At 47.4% G+C, this 20,280-nt stretch overlaps 1 protein-coding gene across 4 annotated transcripts in view; it reads right to left on the minus strand.

Annotated features, from left to right (window-relative positions):
* Apba2 (amyloid beta precursor protein binding family A member 2) overlaps positions 1-20,280 on the minus strand; it is a 232,879-nt gene that overhangs the window by 46,496 nt on the left and 166,103 nt on the right. For all 4 annotated transcript variants that reach the window (XM_028872838.2, XM_028872834.2, XM_028872835.2 and 1 more), the window contains exon 4: positions 13,687-14,680. In XM_028872838.2, the coding sequence (XP_028728671.1) occupies positions 13,687-14,640 (954 nt within the window). In that variant the 5' untranslated portion in view covers positions 14,641-14,680. The remainder of the gene's footprint in view (positions 1-13,686; positions 14,681-20,280) is intronic.

Below are 20,280 nucleotides of genomic sequence, written 5' to 3' on the forward strand. Positions count from 1 at the left end.
CAAGTTTAAACCTTCCCTGGGATAACCCAGGGTATAAATAGATTTACAGTGAATGAAAACTATCCTTTAGAGATTAGGCCTGGGGAATTGGAGAGGCCAAATCTGGCCACTGTACATAAGCACTGATGATTGTACAGCCCAGAAATTCTGGTTCTCCCTATACACTCCATAAAGCTAAAAAAAAAAAGTCCATGAAAACTGATACATGCGTAAGTCAAAGCAACTTTGACATTAGTCATAGAAGTAACCTAAACGTCCATCAGTGGTTGGAGATGGGTATGGCATGCTCCACTCATCCCCTGCAATATCATGCAGCCCCAAAGGAATGAGGCTCCAACACACTGCTGCAACACAGGTGATCCCCTAAAGCAGGCTAAGGGAGAGGCCGGACAAACAGGACAGCATAGCATAGACTGAACTATCTAGACTAGAGGAATCCATAAAGATGGAAGGCAAATTTCCCGTTGTAGGAGGTTAGGGCAAGGGAAGATTACTTAAGGGTGAGAGGTCTTTGGAGGCAATGGGAATGTGCTGGGACCAGATGGCAGCAATGGCTACAGCATTTATGAAAAGACATTGAATGAACACTCACTTCAAAATAGGCCCAAGGTCAAATTTTATATCATGTGTTTATTACTGTAATTTCAAAATAATGGCAGCTGACAGTGTCCAGCAGTGGTTCAGCTCTTGCCTAGCATGAGTGAGAATTTAGGATACATACACATACACAGCCTGCCAAAACAATGAATGAAAAAAAAAACCAAAAACAGTGAATGAAATGAAACTACTGAACAACAACAACAACAAAAAAAGAGTGAGCAGGACCCTCTAGACGTCTAAACATCCTGCCTGCTTCGTGACCCAGTCCAGCTCAGCAGTACCCTGCTGCATGACCGTCACCCTCCAGCTGCAGCATACAGGCAAAGAAGAAGGGGCCGCCAAGGGAAGGGGTGGGCCACACAGCCCTCACACCATGTAATTGTTTATCTCCGGAGCACCTGCCTCACATGTGGAGTGGTCACACTAAGGACCTTTAAGGGGACACAGGCGCTCCATGGCTCAAGGCAATGCACACTACATAGCAAGGGAGAATCCTACTTGGTTGTGATCAAGTTTTCAACAAGAATATCCCAACCCTCCCCACCCCCTCTTAAATCCTGCTTTGTGTCACCATGGCGTCTTCCACCACTGGCTCATAAACAACTGCAATCTTCCCTCCTGCTCATCTGAAGGGAAGATGTTGTATGGACAGATTTCAATAGTAACAACACACTGGGGTGCAAAAGCAATGACTTGGAGTTACCCACAGCTCAGACCTGGAGTCCTCCCAGGAGCCTGGCCTGGGCCATCCTCTGAATTCCCCTAGCTGCCCTGCACTTAGCCTCAAGCCTTGTGCACACATTCCAAGAAAACGAGCTTGACATCAGAGAGAGGAACGGGACAAAGGTGCCATGTCAAAAAGAAAGTCAATGGCCAATGCTAAGTCAATATGAGGCTGCAATTTCCAGGGGACATCTTTGGTATTTACCTCCTGTCAGACCATGTGGGCTGGCAAGCCTGGCACGGAATTGCTATTGCCAAAGCTGTGTTCTCCTAAGAAGAAAGAGTCCCCAGCTTTAGTCAACATGATGAGTCCTCAAAAACAAACAAGTGACCTCAGAGTCACGGGAACGGCCTATTGCAGCCGACACAAAGGCTAAATCCCGCGATCCAGAATTTAAGACATTTCGCCAAATAGCATAGTAAAATGATACCAAGGATCCAATCAGCTTCTCCCTGCCAAGCTTTTGGGAAATGTAAAAATGAAATGTTTGCTTTTTTTTAAGCTTGTGGGAAGAGAAAGAGTAGAATTAACAGTCGACATTAGATATTACAAGATAGGAGGGCCTCACTTGATGACCAGACTTTTCCATTCTTCGACTTCACACTGATGCAATACAACATGCATTCAGGAGGAACTGTACTTTAGATGGTGGATTTGGACCTTCCAAGGACTGAGAGCATGCAATGCAGTCATCTGTCAGGATGCTGGCCAGCACAGCAAGCCACAGCTCCCACCAGCTGGGAGCAGAAAACACAGCTATCCTCAGCATCCTGTGCAGCTAGGCCCTGATGCTGGGAATGGGTTGTGCATTTTTCACTTACAGTTTTCCACATTAAGACTCATGGGCTCACTATAATGTAAACCCTTTGTAATTCAAGGCATGTCTCTGTGCTGACATTAGGATTCACAGGGCGTGACCTCGGCCACTCCCCCTTGTCAGTTGTTGGTGCTTACAACATTTTTAATCATCTTTTGTGTGACACTTCTGCCAAGGTGTCCCATACTGACCACAACCCAAGACCTAGGAGAGAAAGGAAGCCCTCCCTTCCTACTCAGGAAGTGCTGAGCCTCTCACAGACTGTCAGTCCGAGAGTTTCTAAAGAGCAGACCTCATGACCACATACATGCCCTGTGCCCACGACCTAAATGGGGGTAGGCAGTGCATCTACTGTTGTTCTAACTAAACCAGTTTGATTGGCCTAAATCGCTTTGGCTGTGTTTGTGATTCCAGACACTCACCTTCAGACAGGCTCAGCTTGGTTACTGATGTTCCAAACAGACTCAAGTCAGTTAGTAACACAAAGATCTTCTATAATAGTAAGTTTACCCTGCCAACCATTTTAAAGTGCACAGTTGAGCAGCTTTGAGTCTACCCCCATCACCCACACTCGGCTGTCCTGGTGCCCTGCACAGCTGAAAATCCCATATCTCTTAAACCACAGCTCCCCACTCAAACCCCTCCCATCCCTGGAAGACACAACTCTGCTTCTGTCCTGGGAAGCTAATGGGACTCTAGTCACATGGCATCTGTCTTTTTGTGCCTGGCTTACTTCCTTCTGTTCACTGTCCACTGTTCACTGAATAATGTCACTTGTAGGTAAATGCTTTTCTTTGTCCCTTCATCACAACTGAGTCACATGTGAGCCACAAATCCCCGAGAAAGTTACCAGGCCAAGATCTCTCCCCACCAGCCAGATTGCCCACGTTGAAGGCGTTCTGGTTTTTCCCATTCTGCCTGAAGTTCAAAGGGAAAGGAGAGGAGAGAAAGTCTAAGTGAACAAGCTATTAAACAACAGAAAGCACTGCTTTTGTGTCTCAGGGTTTAGAGGACTGGGCCATCTTTCCTTTGTTGAAGACTGAATGCTGCTTCAGAAAGGGGCCGTTATGCTGGCTTTTACATACCAGAGATGAAGGAAGGAAGGAAGAAATGAAGGAAGAGAAAAAATGAATGAACAACGAGGAGGTTAGAGGTATGTGTCAGTGGTAAGAGTGCTGGTTTAGCATGTACAAGGTAATGAGTTTCCACCCCCAATACCACACACACACACACACACACACACACACACACACACACACACACACACACACACAATATTAGAGGACAAGGAAATGGATCAGGGAGTAGATCGCAGCAAGGCAAGGCTTCTGTTTTTAGAGACTAGAAAGAGAGGAGTAACATAGTGGCTTAGGGCCCTTGAGAGTCAGGGCCTTCATATGGAGTGGTCTCAGTCTGAGGCTCTTGGGTGGGTGAGTCTATGCAGGAGTGCACAATGGCCAAAATCACCAGACATCTCCCACCCCCAGCACTCAGAGCAAAGGTCAGTAACAGATGTCTCCCAGCTGGTTTCCACAACTGCTTTGAGGCGAAGCAAGGCTGTGTGGGAAGTGTCAGGAAGCATCGTAGGGTACATCAGAAAGTAGAACGAGCATACCAGTCTCATGGGCAGAATCAGAGGCTACTTTGCAGGCATACAAGCCAAGCAGGATGACAAGGGTGGATGGGTAATGTCTCCTCCAACAGCAGCATCTGTCTGGCCAGAGCCATCTCTAGAAGCTGCTCCCTTGGACCAGCAGCTTCCCACCCACCTACCCATCTTCCTGGGTGGGCTCACAGTCTTACATAGTCAGGCTGTAGGCAGAGCAGGCCACCCTGAGCTAGCACTGCAGTGTGTCAGCACCAAGGACAGTGCCCACCTGATTTCCATAGCAGGCCCAGAGATCAAAGAACCACGAGCATTCCTGGCATACTTGTCAGGGGTTAAAACAAGAAGAAGCAGGCACTGGGCTTTGGAAAACTTAAATGTGGCTATCTCTCAACTCCAACTGTTTGGACCTTAGCTTGGCCCCAGGTGGACAGACACCAGCTTCTTTCCTGTGATGGTAGGCATTCTAGAAACGTAAGCCATGGGATCCGTGGGTAAACCTTGATTCAGCCAGTTTGGGATGTCACCATCTGTTCAGGGACACCACCCTACACATATCCTTTCCCAGCATGCCTGGGATGTTCTTGTTTTCCCGTGCTGTCTGCCATATGGTTACAAGTTATTGCGGATGAACCCCTTGCTCCACCAGCCCCTACTTTCTTAGTGTCTGATTTAACACTGACTAGGAATGGAGGCTATGGGGTGAAATCCCATGACCGCCATGTCACACTGTCACACTTCAGGTGAACACACCACGTGTGGCATCATGCATCTCCACACTTCATGTTTATCCGTGCTGACTTCCTTTCCAAACAGATGATGCTTCTAAAAAAATTATTGCGTGAGGTCGGTACTTCTTTGGCAATGTCATGTGACTAACCATGTTTGTCAACTGGATGTTGGTCCAGCCTCTGGTAAATATGAGGCCCTGTGGAATGCTGTGGGCCATGGACAGGAGCCAACCAAGAACAGAGAGTGGAAATGCACAGAGCTTTTCTTCCCGACAAGCCCTCCCATGCTTGCCCCGCTGACTTTGGCCTTCATGTCTCTAGCCCTTGGTTTTTATACTTCAATTCTCTTCTAGCTTGGCTCCTCGCCCATGATGACCAATCTCTGTCTCCCTCTCATTACCATCCTCAATCTGGATCCTCTGTTTTCCCTGTGTCCTCTCTGGGCTCACAGTCCATCAGCGCTATAAGCCCAGTCCATGCTGAGGATATTCACGCACCTCCATGGCTAGCCTCACTCATGAGCCCCCCTCACGTCTCACCCATGCTAGAGTCTATCTTCTTCCTGGAACTCCTCATCGTGGTAGGCATCTTTCTTGAATATCCAGCTCCACCTGGGAAGGGGTCCCTCCTCATCTTTCTCCCCCTCTAGAATGAGTTCTGAAATGCAAGAGTAGGGACATCCTCACTTTGCCAACCTCCATGCCCGATACACACAGGCACCAATCAAAATGGGCGGGAGGGAATGTGGAGCCAGCCAGCCCAGGGCACCGGGTTACCTCTAGGGGGAGTTGGCTTTGAAGGAGAACAGACTTTAAGAGGAAACACTGGTGAGATGGTGCCCATAGTGAAGAGAGCCTAGGGCAGCATTTGAAGCCAGTGAGAAAGCTCATCTTGATTTCTGTGAGGCCAGTGTGGGTTCCCCATCACCCTGTCCATTAGAAAGCAGGTATAAGAAAACCAAGGCAACTACAAAGAGCTACGGGTGTCCCCTGTCCTCCAAATGCAGGGCTCCAGGGAAGAAAGAGGCTGAGGAGATGGCATGTGAGAAACTACCCCTGGGGTGACCTCCCGAGAGCAGCAGCTGCCCCACTCACCCCACCCTGCTCCTCTGCAGCTCTGCAGTCTCAGCCGTCCTCCTACTCTGCCTCATCAGCTGGGATTACCTTTCCCTGTGTCACCCCGATAACAAGGCCACCATTTAGCTCTACTGGAACCCCCAGTCTCCGGCTGGCATGGCCTGTCTCACAAACTGAAGACTTCCCTGGACTTAAAACTTGTTATCATCATCATCATCATCATCATCATCATCATCATCATCAGGGCCAGTACAGCACACCCCTCACACTCCATCAGCACTCAGGTCCAAGTCGATATTCCTCCCCAGACCCTGGAGATGGATTTAGCCAGTACAGGCAACCTGCCAAAAATGTTCTGAAAAGCAAGGTGAGGTCCAAGTCTCCTGACTATGGCAGATACATTACATGCTGCACTCTCTATAGGGACCAGGAAAAGGGCACCTTCTGAACGTCTGTTAATAGACAGACTGATAATTTTGGAGGGTGCGTGTGTGCCGTGTGTGTGTGTGTGTGTGTGTGTGTGTGTGTGTGTGTGTGTGGTGTGTGTGTGTGTGTGTGTGTACACATGCATGTGAGCATGTTCATGGGTGGGAGCATGTTTGTGCTAATGCACATGCCTGTGCATGCCCAAGTGTGTGAGGGCTAGATTCTGACATTGATCCATGGGTCTCCACTTGGTTTATAGAAGCAGGGTCTCTTGCCAATTCAGCTAATTTAGCCAGCTTGCCTGGAGGATCACATCTTTGCCCTTTGAGTGCCGGAAGCAAAGACTTCATTTTTTTACATGGCTGCTAGAGACCGGAACTCCAATCATCACACGTGATCATCCAGTGCTTTATCCACCGAGCCATTTCCCCAGTCCCTGCATTGACAATTATCATAAAGAACCAAGAATGGTCTAATTAAGCCATTCTACACTGTATACATGAAGAAATTATGACACTGCACTCCCTTAATTTGTGCATTGAAAATAAAAAATATATAAAGATCAGTTCATTAACTTTTGGAAACCAAAATAGTTTACACCTTGACTTTAACAGAGTTTTCTAAACCTCTGCCTACATTCTCACTTCCTGCTAAATTAACTGCTTCCTGACAATAACAGCCACCTCTGGTGACACATACCAAGCCCCTTCTTAAAGCCCAGTAGAGCGGGTTCTGCTGGCTGGGCCGACATGCCCCAGCATCAAGTTCAGAAGCTCTGGGAGAAGGGGCGGGCGACAACATCAAGCAGCACCCACAGGGTTTCTCTTTCAAAAACAATCCTGGGAAATTGCTGAAGTAGGAGCAGAGGTCACCCTGTCACATTGCCCAGAGAGAAGTGTGATTAAAAGAAATAAAGGCCCAGTGCACCAGGCAGTATGGGCTACAGAAATCAGCCCACAGGTAGACACAGAAGGCATGTGTGAGCAGAGGCACGTGTGGATGGGGAGGATGGGTTGTAGGAGGGCTGTAGAGAGGAAGAGACCAGGGGTCCTCCACAGAGACCCAGGGCCTGAGGAGTCTGTCCTCCTGACTAAGATTGGAGAGGTCCTCAGGAACCCCCCCAAACCCTGTGTCCTGTAGGCACTTTCCAAACCACCACCTGAACTGGGATAGTTTGCACCCTCTGGGCACAGGGCAAACACTAAAGCCTGTCTTCCCAGGCCTTTCTGGACTCCTCCTGCCCAATGCATACAGACCAGGGAGGTACCCCTGCATGCAGGCCAGGGAGGCACCACTGCATGCAGACCAGGGAGGCACCACTGCATGCAGACCAGGGAGGCACCACTGCATGCAGACCAGGGAGGCCCCCCTGCATGCAGACCAAGGAGGCACCACTGCATGCAGACCAGGGAGGCACCACTGCATGCAGACCAGGGAGGCACCACTGCATACAGATCATAGAGGTACCCCTGCATGCAGATCATGGAGGTGCCTAGATGCTAGCAATCCCCTTGAACTCCTCTCTTGGTTCTCTTCTATATAGTGGGAGCTAACCCTTGTTTCACATACCACCAGATGGGACATGGTGAGGTACCCTTCCAGAATGTGCATGGCACTACCAACTCCACCAGAAGTAGGTCAAAGTCAGGCATGCAGATAGCACTGTCTCTGCCCATTTGGCACCAATCTTCACATGGCAATTTGGAAAAGTCCTTTACAAAACAAGCCTCGGTGAAATGTCACAGACAGAACACCTCTGCAATGAACAGTGATGGACGGGGCACTCAATGTGGCTGAAGGCTCTGGATCACACTTCACTTTAGCTGTTGTATTAAGCTGGCTATGAGGTATTGATTTTCTTGTTTTCCTATTATCAGAGGGCTCTTGCTAGAAAACACTGCTGGGTTGGTGATAAATAGAAATGATGAAAACTACAAATAATCAAAACATGCACTTGGTTCACTGGACCCACAGTGTAGAGCTGCTGAACTAGGCTGTAAACCAAATGCTATCAACTGAGTGATGTTAAGGTTCCAGAGAGGGAACAGCCTGAAATCCCAAGGTCCAAAGGACTAAGTTGCTCTAGGGCCTTTTCAGAGTGCTTTATCTCACGACAGACCGCACAAGGCAGCAGCAGGTAAGGGGACAGAGTGAGGGGGGACAAAGCCAGCTATGTAGCACTTGTTAACCCAGTTGCTCAGCAGCCCACATGGAGAACTTGCCACCACGCAGGCCACCGTATACACCCATAGACCAGGATCTTTGGCACTGGACAGGTGTGTTCTCACAGTGTTCCTCAAGAGCACAGGTGAGCAAATCCAGGGAGCAAAGGTCAGCCCTTTCAGCTGTACAAGGAGGAGCTACTTGTCTAATGTAGAGCTCAACCACCTTGTGGCTGGCTGAACGACAATGGCTCCCATAGGCTCATAGATGTGAATGCTTGGTTTTAAGGAGGAATGGGAGGTGCTGCCTTGCAGGAGGAAGTCTGTCACTGGGGGTGGACTTGCTTTGAGGTTTCAAAAGGCCACACCATTTGCAGTACGCTCTCTGCCTCCTGCCGGCAGATCAGGATGTAATGCTTGACGGCCTGCCACCATGCTCCCCACCCTGATGATCATGGACTAAGCCTCTCTGACACTGTAAGCAAGGCCCCAGTTAAATGTTGTCTTTTATAAGCCGCCTTGGTCCTGGTGTCTTTTCACAGCAATAGAACAGTAACTAAGACACACCTCATTTGTCTCGTGAGTCCGACATTCAGCACTGAATCTTCGGATGCTCCAGGAATTCCTGAGATCAGAGACTTGGAGCCCTTTGTACCATGCCACAGATTCCCCTGCCACCTTCACAGTCACCCAAGAATTCGGGATAAACTGAAGCCAACCGATCATCAACTCTTCAGACATGAAAGGTCCCAATGATGCCAAGAGGTGCAGCATGGGTGGTATGGTGGTGCGCACAGCTGCCTTCCAATAATGACAAGAATGAAAAGGCCCATCACCCACCATTTTGGGCCCCCCATCCACCATTTGGGGCCCCCCATCCACCATTTTGGGTTTGGTGTTAAATCATCCTAGAATTGAGTAAGAGATGCTGGACCTTAGAATGAGATTTGGGTTTCTATTTTCCACATATTTTTCTCCTAATGGAGAGAAAAGGGCTTGAAGCTATGGGATGTTGGCACACTGGCCCCACAGTGCAGGTATCCTGTGCAAGCCATGAGTGATCCTTGAAGGAGAGGGAAGTGGTGTTGAGAAACTTCCTTAATTCATCTGCCAACCAAGCACAGCCAGCCCTCTGCATCCGTGGGTTCCACATCTGAGGATTCAGATGACTGTGGGTGGGAAATATTCATAAAAACAAAACTGAGTTTGCGTTGAACATAGCCTCACTTTCTTGCCATTACCCAACAACTGACATGGCGTGACACTCTGTTAGGCATTATAAACCATCTAGAGAAGATCTAAAATAGAGGTGGCTGCTGGAAGTTAAATGCAAACATTATATGTAATACTTTTCTCAGGGATTGGAGCCTTGAGGATTTGGAGATCCCAGGGACTCCCGGAAGCCACTGTCTCAGTCAATCTTCTCCTCTGTGAAGCTGCTGCTGCTGAGTAGCTGTGCCCTCTGTGGTTACAGCCTTCTACCTTAGAAGGAAGCTCCGTGAGACACAGGATATGTCCTGGTTGGCTTTTTGTCCCCTTCACACAAGCTAGAGTCGTCTGGGAAGAAGAACCTTGGTTGAGAAAAATGCCTCCATTTGCCTAAAGGTAAACCTGGAGGGCATTTTCTTGATTCATGATTGCAAGTGGTCCTGAGCTTTATAGGCAGGCTGAGCAAGCCAGCAAGCCATGAGAAGCAAGCAGCACTCCTCCATCGTCTCCCATCAGGTGCTGCTTTGAGTTTCCGCTTTGGCTTCCCCGATGATGGACTGTAACTTGGAAGAACTGGAGCCTTTTGAGCATGCCTAGCAACTTACAGCACGGGCAAACACTACACGCCATCCATCCCACTTCCTGACACACCAAGTGACATGCTTTCCAGAGGCCAAACTAAAGCAGTGTCTACTATAAATTCATCTCCCAAGTGTGGGAAGGCAGAGTCATATGACTCCCCCCATATCCCAAAGAGGCAGGAGGAAAGCTGATAGGTCATCTGTATTTTAATAGCCACAGAGATGATGAGAATAGCACGGTCCCCATTCAAAGGGAAACATGCTAAAGGAAACATGCAGCCAAGGTACATGAAGCACTCTGTGAAATGGAGAAGAAGAAAATCTCAGAGATGAGAGGTGGGAACCATTATCTCATGGAAGAGGGGAACATGGCAGACAAGTGAGCTGAGTGGAATTTAAAGTGTCAGCATTGATATAAGACTCAGGCCCTGGCCCTCAAGAAGCACATCAAAAGACAAAACACCATTGGCACTAAAATGTCTGTGCCAGTCTCACATACAGAAAAAAGCACCACCCACCACCTGCATGCTCGGTAGTGGGGTAGGCACAGACAAATAAATAAATGGCAATCGTGTGGCATGTCACCCAAATGCAACATTAAAAGGTCAGTGAAGCTGGGTGGTGGTGGCACACACCTTTAATCCCAGCATTCAGAGAGGCAGAGGCAGGTGTATCTCTGTGAGTTCAAGGCCAGCCTGGTCTACAGAGAGAGTTCCAGGATAGCCAGAGCTACACAGAGAAACCCTGTCTCTAAAAACTAAAAAAAAAAATAATAATAATAATAATAATAATAATAATAATAATAATAATAATATAGAACAAAAAGGTCAGTGAAATAACCATGAAAATCCTATGGAACATGGAGAGATGTTCATGATACGCCAGGTATAAGAATGCTGAACGACAGAGATACCTAGGCCACACTGATAGCTGTGTGCTCTATATTCAGTGCTGCAGTTTGAAAGGGAACACAGGAAACATGTAAACAGTTCTTTAGGATGGGTGGTTGGCCTGTGGGAAATGCATCTCTCACACATATTCTGTATACTTACTGTCCTCCATGCAGGGACTGAAGGATGCTCTTCAGTACAGCCTAAGCATCCTGCCTGCATAGACTACCTGGGAGCATCGGTGGGTTTAGATTTGTGGTATTGCTCGGACTTTGCAGTGTCTGCATGTGCATAAAGAGATATGCTGGGGATGAGACCCTTGATATGAGAATTCATGTGTACTTCCTGTATGAAGAGCCTGAGGGCACCCCACTTTTAATGTGCTCGTGCTTTGCCTGTGGCCTGTCTCGGGATGTCAGGTGTGAAGTTTTCCTCTTATAGCCTATGTCAGCAATCACGCGACTGCAGCTTGGGCGTATTTAGGATTCTGTATTTTCGGATTAGAAACACTCAAACCACACTTCAAAAACTAACCCTGACTATATTTTTCAAAGTTTAAAATGAGTAGGGGAGAGGTAAGGGATGCTGCCATGTCCCTCCAGCTAAAGACTTCCACAGCTTTGCTTCTCTGACTTGAATACGCCATCTTGTTGAAATGCACATAGGACTGAACAGTTCTGGGGTGCCTGCTGTGAGGCCCATGCTGTAGGCCAAGGGCACACTTTACAAAGAAAGTCTACACGGAGGCCAGGAGGCCAGGGCTGTCCAGCCCTCTCTTCGGCTGCTGCCACCTCAGTTCTAGGCAGCTCTGCACTAACCACGTGGATGGCTCCAGGTACCGGACCAGGGACTCTGACTTGCTGTCTTAGGCCAGGCTTTTGATCGTTCCCGGCACTGCTCAGCTGTCCCCAGGGGAGTAAAAGATTCCTTTTAGGAACACAGCTGTGACTCAAATGAAGCACCTTCGAAGTATTCAGTACCATGCATTTTCTAGAGAAGCTGGTTTCCAAGGCGATCCCATCACCAGTGGATATTTATGGTCCAATTTCAGAGTTCCTTGTGTGAGATGAACTACCCAGGACTACAGGATATATGCCTTACTCACATAGCAAGGCCCGACAGAGTCTTCCAAAGGCACTCACTCAGCTCATTTATTTGTGAGGGCCTGGTCAGCCTCAAGCTGGGTCCTGCTTGGCTCTCTCTTGATTGGATTAGTTTGTAAATGAATGGACAAATTAATGAATGAGTAACTACAAAAAAAAAAAAAACAAACAAACAAAAAAGAAAAACCAACCTTATATAATCATTAGCTAACTTTCATGAGTTTTTCTAATGTCTTGGCTAAGTACAGTGCTTTAAGGATACCTTGGCCTTAGAGACTACAGACTCCTGCTTTTCCATTCATCACCTTTCTCTGAGAGAGCAGACTTCCTTCTTGTCTCCCATGATGGCTTGAGACTTGTCCTACTTCCCCTTCTAACTAGTCACCACCACGCATTCATTCATCCATTCGCATTCATTACCCCAGCCCTAACACTCTAATCCAAAGGTCTCTGGAACCTCATTCAGTTTAGCATCTGGTTATCATGAAGCAAAACAGAGAAAAACACTGGGTCTTCTCACTCCACACCAGGTGCCGAGATAATTTTCTCTTGACAGACCTTTGACAGGGAGGCCACTTATTACAACAAAACACAATATGTCACATGCTCTATACAGCCCACGTCCACCCCTGCAGTGCCATCGCTGCTGTTGGGGACAAGCCCATGTTCTGAAAATGAAGGAATAAACATGTGGGCATTTTGGTCTAAAGCCCAGACCAGGGCCCAGAACTCCTGCCCCTAACGTTCACTAGTACAATAGCACTTTATATCCCACGGCACTCCCCATGAAGGCGGAACTGCTGTGAATGAGAGGCGCACCCCCAAAGTGAAGTCAGCTGGTACTTATTAACTTAGCAAGAACAAAAGGCACCAGAATGTATGGGGAGTCTCACAGCAAGTCAATGTGATTCACGTTCCAAATACAAGCTTTCACTGTGTGTGTGTGTGTTGTGTGTGTGTGTGTGTGTGTTCAATTCAATATATATTGACTAAATATTCAAACTCACAAAACCTTCTGGGGAAAAATAAGGCTTTACAAACCAGGGAAGCGGTGCACACAAAGGGCCAAAGAGAAATTCTTTTATATAAATACAGTAATTACTTCTAATCACAGTGATTTCCTTTTCTATTTGGGGGGTTGGGATGGTGTTTTTTTTTTCCAAAAGAGTTTATTAGACTACATACTTGTTTGATGTAACTTAAATAAACCATGGTTGTGCTTAGACCCCTTCTCTATGACATTATCAAATTTCAAATAACGATGCTCAAGACAGTAGCTTTCCATAACTAAGTCAGTTGTGTCGGGTCAGGAGAGCTTTGGAGACATTGCAATGGGCGCTGTGGAATGCACTTATCTCCCTAGGCGGGGAAGTGCATGAAAGCCTACATCCTCCTTGCCACCATCCTGACCAGGGCCCTGCTGGCCTGAGGAAGCCACCTCAGTGAATCAGAAGGTAACATTCTCCTGCCAGGAGCAGGTTCTGGCAGTGGCGTAAAGACTGAACCTCCTGAGGTCAGGGCATTTCCTAGGAGACAAGAGCTGCTTATCGGCCCTTTGGTGGTATGGGTTCCGGAATTTAAGGGATGGATTTGTAAGTGACCAGAGCATCCCTAAACCATCACAGGTACTGAATGAACTGCACAGCAGCTAACTCTCCTCCACCAGCCGTCACCCCACCCCTCGTAGGCTTCACTATCTTCTGGGTGATCTCTCACTCTCCAGCGACCTCTACCCCTTCCCTGGGGGTAGTTAAAGCCTACCTGCTCTTGGGGCCACTTTGGCCTCTCCTCTGGGGTCCTGGTCTTGGTCTTGAGTCCTCTCTGGGGGTCTCCGGGGTGTTTAACCTCAGCGGGGAGGTTCAGCGACTTGGGCCTTGCCTCATGCCTATTGGGCCCATGGCCAGTCTCGCTGGGTGGACAGGCCTCTGTGGAGTCCCCAGGGTCCAGCTCAGGCATGTGCTCAGGGCTGGCCTCGCTGGCACTGGTGATACTGGTCATGCTCAGGCTCATCTTGATCTCAGCCACTATCTGGTCGATGTCTTCCTCTTGATCCTCCAGGTCCCCATCCCCACGCCTCACGTGATAGGGGGAGGCGCCGCCTGTGTTCCCATTGGCCTCTGTGGGGTAATAGTCTGGGTAGCTCTCTTTGCTGGGACAGTAGTGGTCATCTTCTTCCTGGTCATGGACCTCCAGGGCAGAAGGGTCATCCTCTGGGATAGGCAGGTGGCTGTCCGGGTATTCCTGGCTGTTTTCAGCCCCGTGGCTATGAGTATGAGGGCCCACTGAGTCCGTCCACTCCTCCACTGCTTCCTGGCACTCATCGGTATCCACGGGATGGGCACCATGGGCTATGTACTCCTCCCCATTACAATCCATGCCCTCCAGGTAGCTGTCATCCTCAGGACAATACCGGATGTAGTAGGTAACACCCTCCTCCTCCTCTGGGAGGCCCTCATCATAGTCCTCCTCCTCAGATGTGTTGTTGACATAGTCAGAGCTGGAGTCCCCATCGGGGCTATGGTTGTGGCACTCCTGTTCCTCAGGTGTGGGGCTCTCTGGCCGCAGAGTGTCCAGCTCCAGGCCGGTGGGTACATAGCCCTCCAAAGGCAGCTCTGTGTCTTCGCTCTCAGGCTCCTGGTCGTGGGGGATAGGACCTGGTCTGGTCCTGTGGTCCAACATGCTGCTCACAGTGCTCTGGCGCTTGCGGTGGGCCATGGCAGACACTCACACAGCCATTATTTCCTGGAAGCAGCCACTGTGGAGAGGAAGGCAGAGAGAGCTATCAGAGTCACATAGACCATGGCCAACCCAAGATACATGCCCCTTGTTATGTGACCATACCCACGTCCCTCTATCTTGACAGCACATTTGCTCAGAGCACTGTGAATGCACAGTCATTCAAAGGGCGTGATAGTCCTGTCTGAATGCCTCATGGGCAGGGGAAAACCTGTGACTGGGTCAGAGGGGTCTGAGGAGAGGCAGAGCTGGAACAAAGACATGGAGGAGAGGACAGTCACCAGGATGCCCAACCCCAACTTAGAACTCATAGACTCACTGGTTTGTGACACTCTGGTGCTAGGGGTGGAACCCAGGTAGGTGCCCTGCCACTGAGAACACTATGACATATAGGCCCATTCCTGACCTCTGCACAAGGATAGTCCAGGTGGCCAAGTCAAAGGGTCAGAAGACTGGGTTACTTCCTCTCAAAAAAAAAAAGAGCAACATCTACCGAAGACACTGTGAAGACCCACGACCAATGAGGAAAGACATGAAATCTTCTGGTCCAAACCCGTGTTTTAGCACTCAAAATACACACATACTGAAGCATCACATGGTACCCCACATTGATACCATCACTGTATGTCAATACAGTGTATAAATAAAGTACGTGTGCTGGTTAGTTCAATGTCCACTTGACACAAGCTAGGGTCATTTTGGAAGAGGGAACCTCAATTGAGAAAATGCCCACACTGGCCTGTAGGTGTGTCTAGAGAGTATTTTCTTGACTGATGATGGATGCAGGAGGGCACAGCTCAGTTTGACTGGTGCCACTCTTGGGCAGGTAGTCCTGGATGGCATAAAAAAGCGAGCTGGGCAGGCCACATAAGCAGCACCCCTCCACGGCCTCTGCATCAGCTCCTGCCTCCAGGCTCCTGATCTGTTGGAATTCCTCTCCTGACTTTCCTCAGCAACCTGAAGGTTCTAAGTTGAAATAAACCTTTTCCTCCCCAAGCTGCTTATGGTCATGGTGTTTTATCACAGCAATAAAAACCAGAATCAAGACAGAATGTTTGGGAAGACTGAGTAGGACTCCACACAGAAAAAGCTTAGATTCTATATTTTCTGTTTGCACATTTTTAACTGTAAAAATGCACTCCTTTTATAGCACACCAAAAAATGCATTAATTAAATCTGACATTCCCTGGAGCCCATCTCAGTCCCCCTTCTCTGTAAGTCTGCCCCGTCCCTCCCCGCCTCCCTTTCCATAACCGTCTCCACAGAGGGCCCAGTTGGCAGAATGGTCTTGGTTGAACAACAGACGACTCAATGCATGTGTGACGCCTGGCAGGCTTGAGGCCTCAGCAGGAAGGAGAGAGCACTACCCAGCCAAGGGGACAAGAGGAACAAGGTGTAGCTGCAGCCCGCAGGCTATGCAGCCTGGAACTACAGGAACCCTGCAAGGACCCTGTGTGCCCACACTGGGACAGCACTGCCAGCATCACCCAGCAGTCAATGCTTTACTTCTTAACCAGGCAGAATCACTGGGAATTGTTAGGGGGGCACATACAGGATTCCTCTGCTGGGATCCCCTCTGCAGGCCTAGTGTGGACGGGCTGCTTTGGGGAGACAGGAAGCTGGAGGAAAGGCAGCTGATAAGGGGTGTCATAGGCCTCAAGAAGGAGTGGGTGACACTAGTTCATGGCAAAGGTGGGTGACCAAATGTCCGGGTAACGGATCCCTTAGGTTAATGGTGACATTTACAACACAACATCTTTGCATCGTAATTACTTTGTGTGTGTGTGTGTGTGTGTGTGTGTGTGTGTGTGTGTATGTGTGTGTGTGTGTACATGAGAGTTTGTGTGTATATACATATGTGCACATACACCAGCCTGCCTGTAGGGGTCAGAAGACAACATGCAGAAACTGGTTCTATCAAGTGGGTCCAGAGGATGAAACTCCCGTCATTGCCCTTGGTTGCAGGCACCTTTCCTCACTGAGCCATCTCACCAGCCCATAGCTACTTATTTTTTAAAAGTATATCCCAGTCATCTAGTTCAGAAATGAGAACTTCCATTAACATAAAAAGTGGTTAAGACAGTGAATTTATTTTATATCTCTTTTACCACAGCTAAATAAAAACACAGAAAAGAAGTGAGACATTGGACTAGACCAGTGGAGGGTGGGTGTGCAGGGTCTGAGTGGGTATTTAGGTGATGAAGGCAGTGTGTTAGACATGGGGAGACTGAGGACAACCTACAAGAATATTTGTAGCAGGCACTGACCAGGTTCCCAGCACAAGCCTTCAGCAGCCTCCCTCTGAAACTGTGCCTCCCCACAGAGCTCACAAACCAGAGCTGTCCACATCCTGTGGCTCGGAGTGCCCTGCATAGACGCTTGCCTGAAGTGGTGTCCAAAACACCTCACACTCCTCACACTGAATTTCCCATGTACCAAAAAAAAAAAAAAAAAAAAAAAAAAACCTCCCCACCACCACCACACTGTGATCACCGGTTACCACAAACACCAGATACAGATGTGCCCAGACTTACAATGAGGATGCATCCTGATATACTTGGTTCGCTTTGAAAATACTATACATCTAAAGTTCAGATTCTTAAAGTTGGTCATTTATCGCCACTAATTTGTTTTGGATTCTATGAGTGCAATTTATAGATACAGCTTCTTGAACTCAAGGGAAGGCTAGACTTTTATTGAAAAACAAATCTCATTGGGTATTTCCAGGGCTGTTTCATTTTAGAATTGTTTGGAACTCATCTGCAGAACCAGTTGACAAAGGGACTGTTACTTTAAAATAAGAGATAAATATCTATAAATTCTGTAAAAATATTTATCAAATGAAGGCATTGTTAGAAACTTTTAAATTCCTGCTAACAACCTTTTCGTTAATCTTTTTTGTTTATTTATTTATTTTTTGTTGGTTTTGTTTTGTTTTTCCAGGCAGGGTTTCTTTTTGTAGCCTTGGCTATTCTGGAACTAGCTCTGTAGACCATAGTATCCTCGAACTCACAGAGATCACCTGTTTCTGCTTCCTGAGTACTGGGATTAAAGGCAAATGCCACTGGGCATATCCACTTTGAGGTACGGAACGTGTTTTGTGCACAAGGCATAAATACTGATTTTGACTATAAGATACACTGAGAAAGTAGTTTAATGCTGAGGTAGCTATCTAATATATAGTTCCTATTGTGAATGTTTTACCTTTAAAATATATGAATAAGAGACAAAAGTTTCTAGCCAGGTAGCAGTGGCACAGGCCTTTAATCCCAGTACTCGGGAGGTAGAGCCAGGCTGATCTCTGTGAGTTCGAGGCCAACCTGGTCTACGGAACGAGATCCAGCAACCAAAACTACATAGAGAAACCCTGTCTCAAAAAACCAGAGAGAGAGAGGAGAGAGAGAGAGAGAGAGAGAGAGAGAGAGAGAGAGATCCTAACAAAAATGAAAGAAAGACAATCCTGTAAGTAAAACAATGAATTCAATCCATATAATCTAGAGAGCATCAGCATGTAGGTTCCCTGACCGCAAAAATGCTCATGACCCAATATTGCACTCACCTATAGTTGGGGAAAATTCACTAGTATAAAGTTAATCATCCACTAAATACTGAATAACCTGAGTGGGTTTTGAACTGGCAGTGAGAGGCAGGGTGGTTGCATGACTACACTGGTACACGGTTAAAAACCCGAGAGCTGTGAGTCCTAAGACAGGCTATCTGCACTACTCTTTGTGTAAGCCTAGCTCTTCCCCGACTCTCTAGTCTACACCATTTGTTCTCCCCAGCACCAGCCCACGCCATTTTAATTACTGTGGCTGTGAGATTTTAACATCGGATAAATCAATTTCCCCATTATTCTCATTTTCAGATCTCTCAGCTATTTTCACATCTATTCTCCCAGATGAACTTAAGAGCTATTGAGTCCAAATGTCCTCCAGTACTCCACCATTATTGTGGTTGGTATAGCCTTCAATTATCGATTATTTTAGAAAAAATTTCAAACTCATGATACTCGATCTTTTTATCTAATTTCCCTCCACAAATAGCTCCACATCTACCTAAGTCCTAAATGGCTCTCATTGGCTTTGCAGTTTTCTTTAAGCTTAGAAATATCCTTTGCTAAGTTTATCCTTACATTGTTTTTGTGTTGCAATGAAGTTTCTCTCCCCTTATTTACCTGGTTGTTGCTGGCATATAGGAAAAAAAATATGTACTGATCAAGGAATGCTACATCTTATTAACCTGCTTATTCTTGACTGTTTTCAGTTGATACTTTTGTGTCCCTAGGCAAAGGACACCACCTCACAGCCTTGCTTCCCCTTCCCATTAATGTGCTCATCTTGCTGACCACCTTCCTATGCTCTTCCCTGTGGGATTAACTAGAAATGGTTAGATGCATCCTTTGCTGTGGTTGTTTGAATGAGAAATGTCTGCCATGGGCTCACATGGGTGAACACTTAGTCTCTAGTTGGTGGCACCATTTGGGGAGGTTTAGGTGGTGCAACCCAGCTAAGGAAAGTACACCACTGAGGGTGGGCTTTGAGTTTAGAGGCTCTGTGCCACGTCTGCTCTGCTATCTGCTTGGGGTTTGATATCAACACACTCAGGATGTGATGGATGGCTCAGCCTCCTGCTCCTGCCACCACATTGCTCTGGCCATGCCTCCCTGCCATTAGGGACACTTTGGAACCATGAGCCCCAAATAAACTCTTTCTTTTATGAGTTAGTTCTGGTCATGGTATTTCATCACAATAACAGAAAACTAACAACTGTATGGATTTATTTCTAATTTCAAAGATGTCTCCACTTGTATATATTTTTTCAGTGTATATTCACACACACACACACACACACACACACACACACACACACACACACACACAGGTGCACATGCCCATGCATGCCAAATGAAGATGTCAGGAGTCCCCCCATCACTCCCTGACTGTTCTTTGGAGGCAGGATCTCTCCCTCAACCTGGAGCCCGTATTTTCTCAGGTGGGCTGGAAGCCAGCTAGCCCTGGCTCTTCTTTTTCTGCTTCCCTCGAGCTGGAGTTTGACTGCTAGGTCATTTCTCCAGCCCCACCACACCCCCTTATTCCTAACCTAATTAAAATGTTTTTGCTTTATTGGTGTTTTCCTAGAGCTGCTAAGACCAAAATTTTTCAGGAAGCAGAACAAGTAATATTTTAATTACAATGTTTTACAACAACAACAACAACAAAATCAATGGCAAATGTCAGAATATTAAGGAAAGATAGGGTTGATATTACTGGATTTTTTGTTTTGTTTTGTTTTGTTTTGTTTTCTTTGAGCCACAATGATTCTAGTGGGCAGTGGTAAGGGTCTGTTTTTTGTTTGTTTGTTTTTGTAAATGTTTCACTATGAAACGTAGCTGTGGCATCTGGGTTTGACATCATAGTCTTAATCTGGGCCTCCTTTCAGTGGCTACAAAGAGAAAAGGACCCTCAGCAGCCACTTGGGAGGGTAATGATGCCCCTTCAGAGAATCTGCAGAATTCCATTTCACCGACTGGAAACCTTCAGTATAAAGAACGTGCTCTCCCACTAAAGATGGACATGAAGGCCCTTGTTCAAATCCAGAAGCCAGTTTTCTGGGAGA

The sequence above is a fragment of the Peromyscus leucopus genome, chromosome 1 (assembly GCF_004664715.2).
Source record: "Peromyscus leucopus breed LL Stock chromosome 1, UCI_PerLeu_2.1, whole genome shotgun sequence".
NCBI lineage: Eukaryota > Metazoa > Chordata > Mammalia > Rodentia > Cricetidae > Peromyscus > Peromyscus leucopus.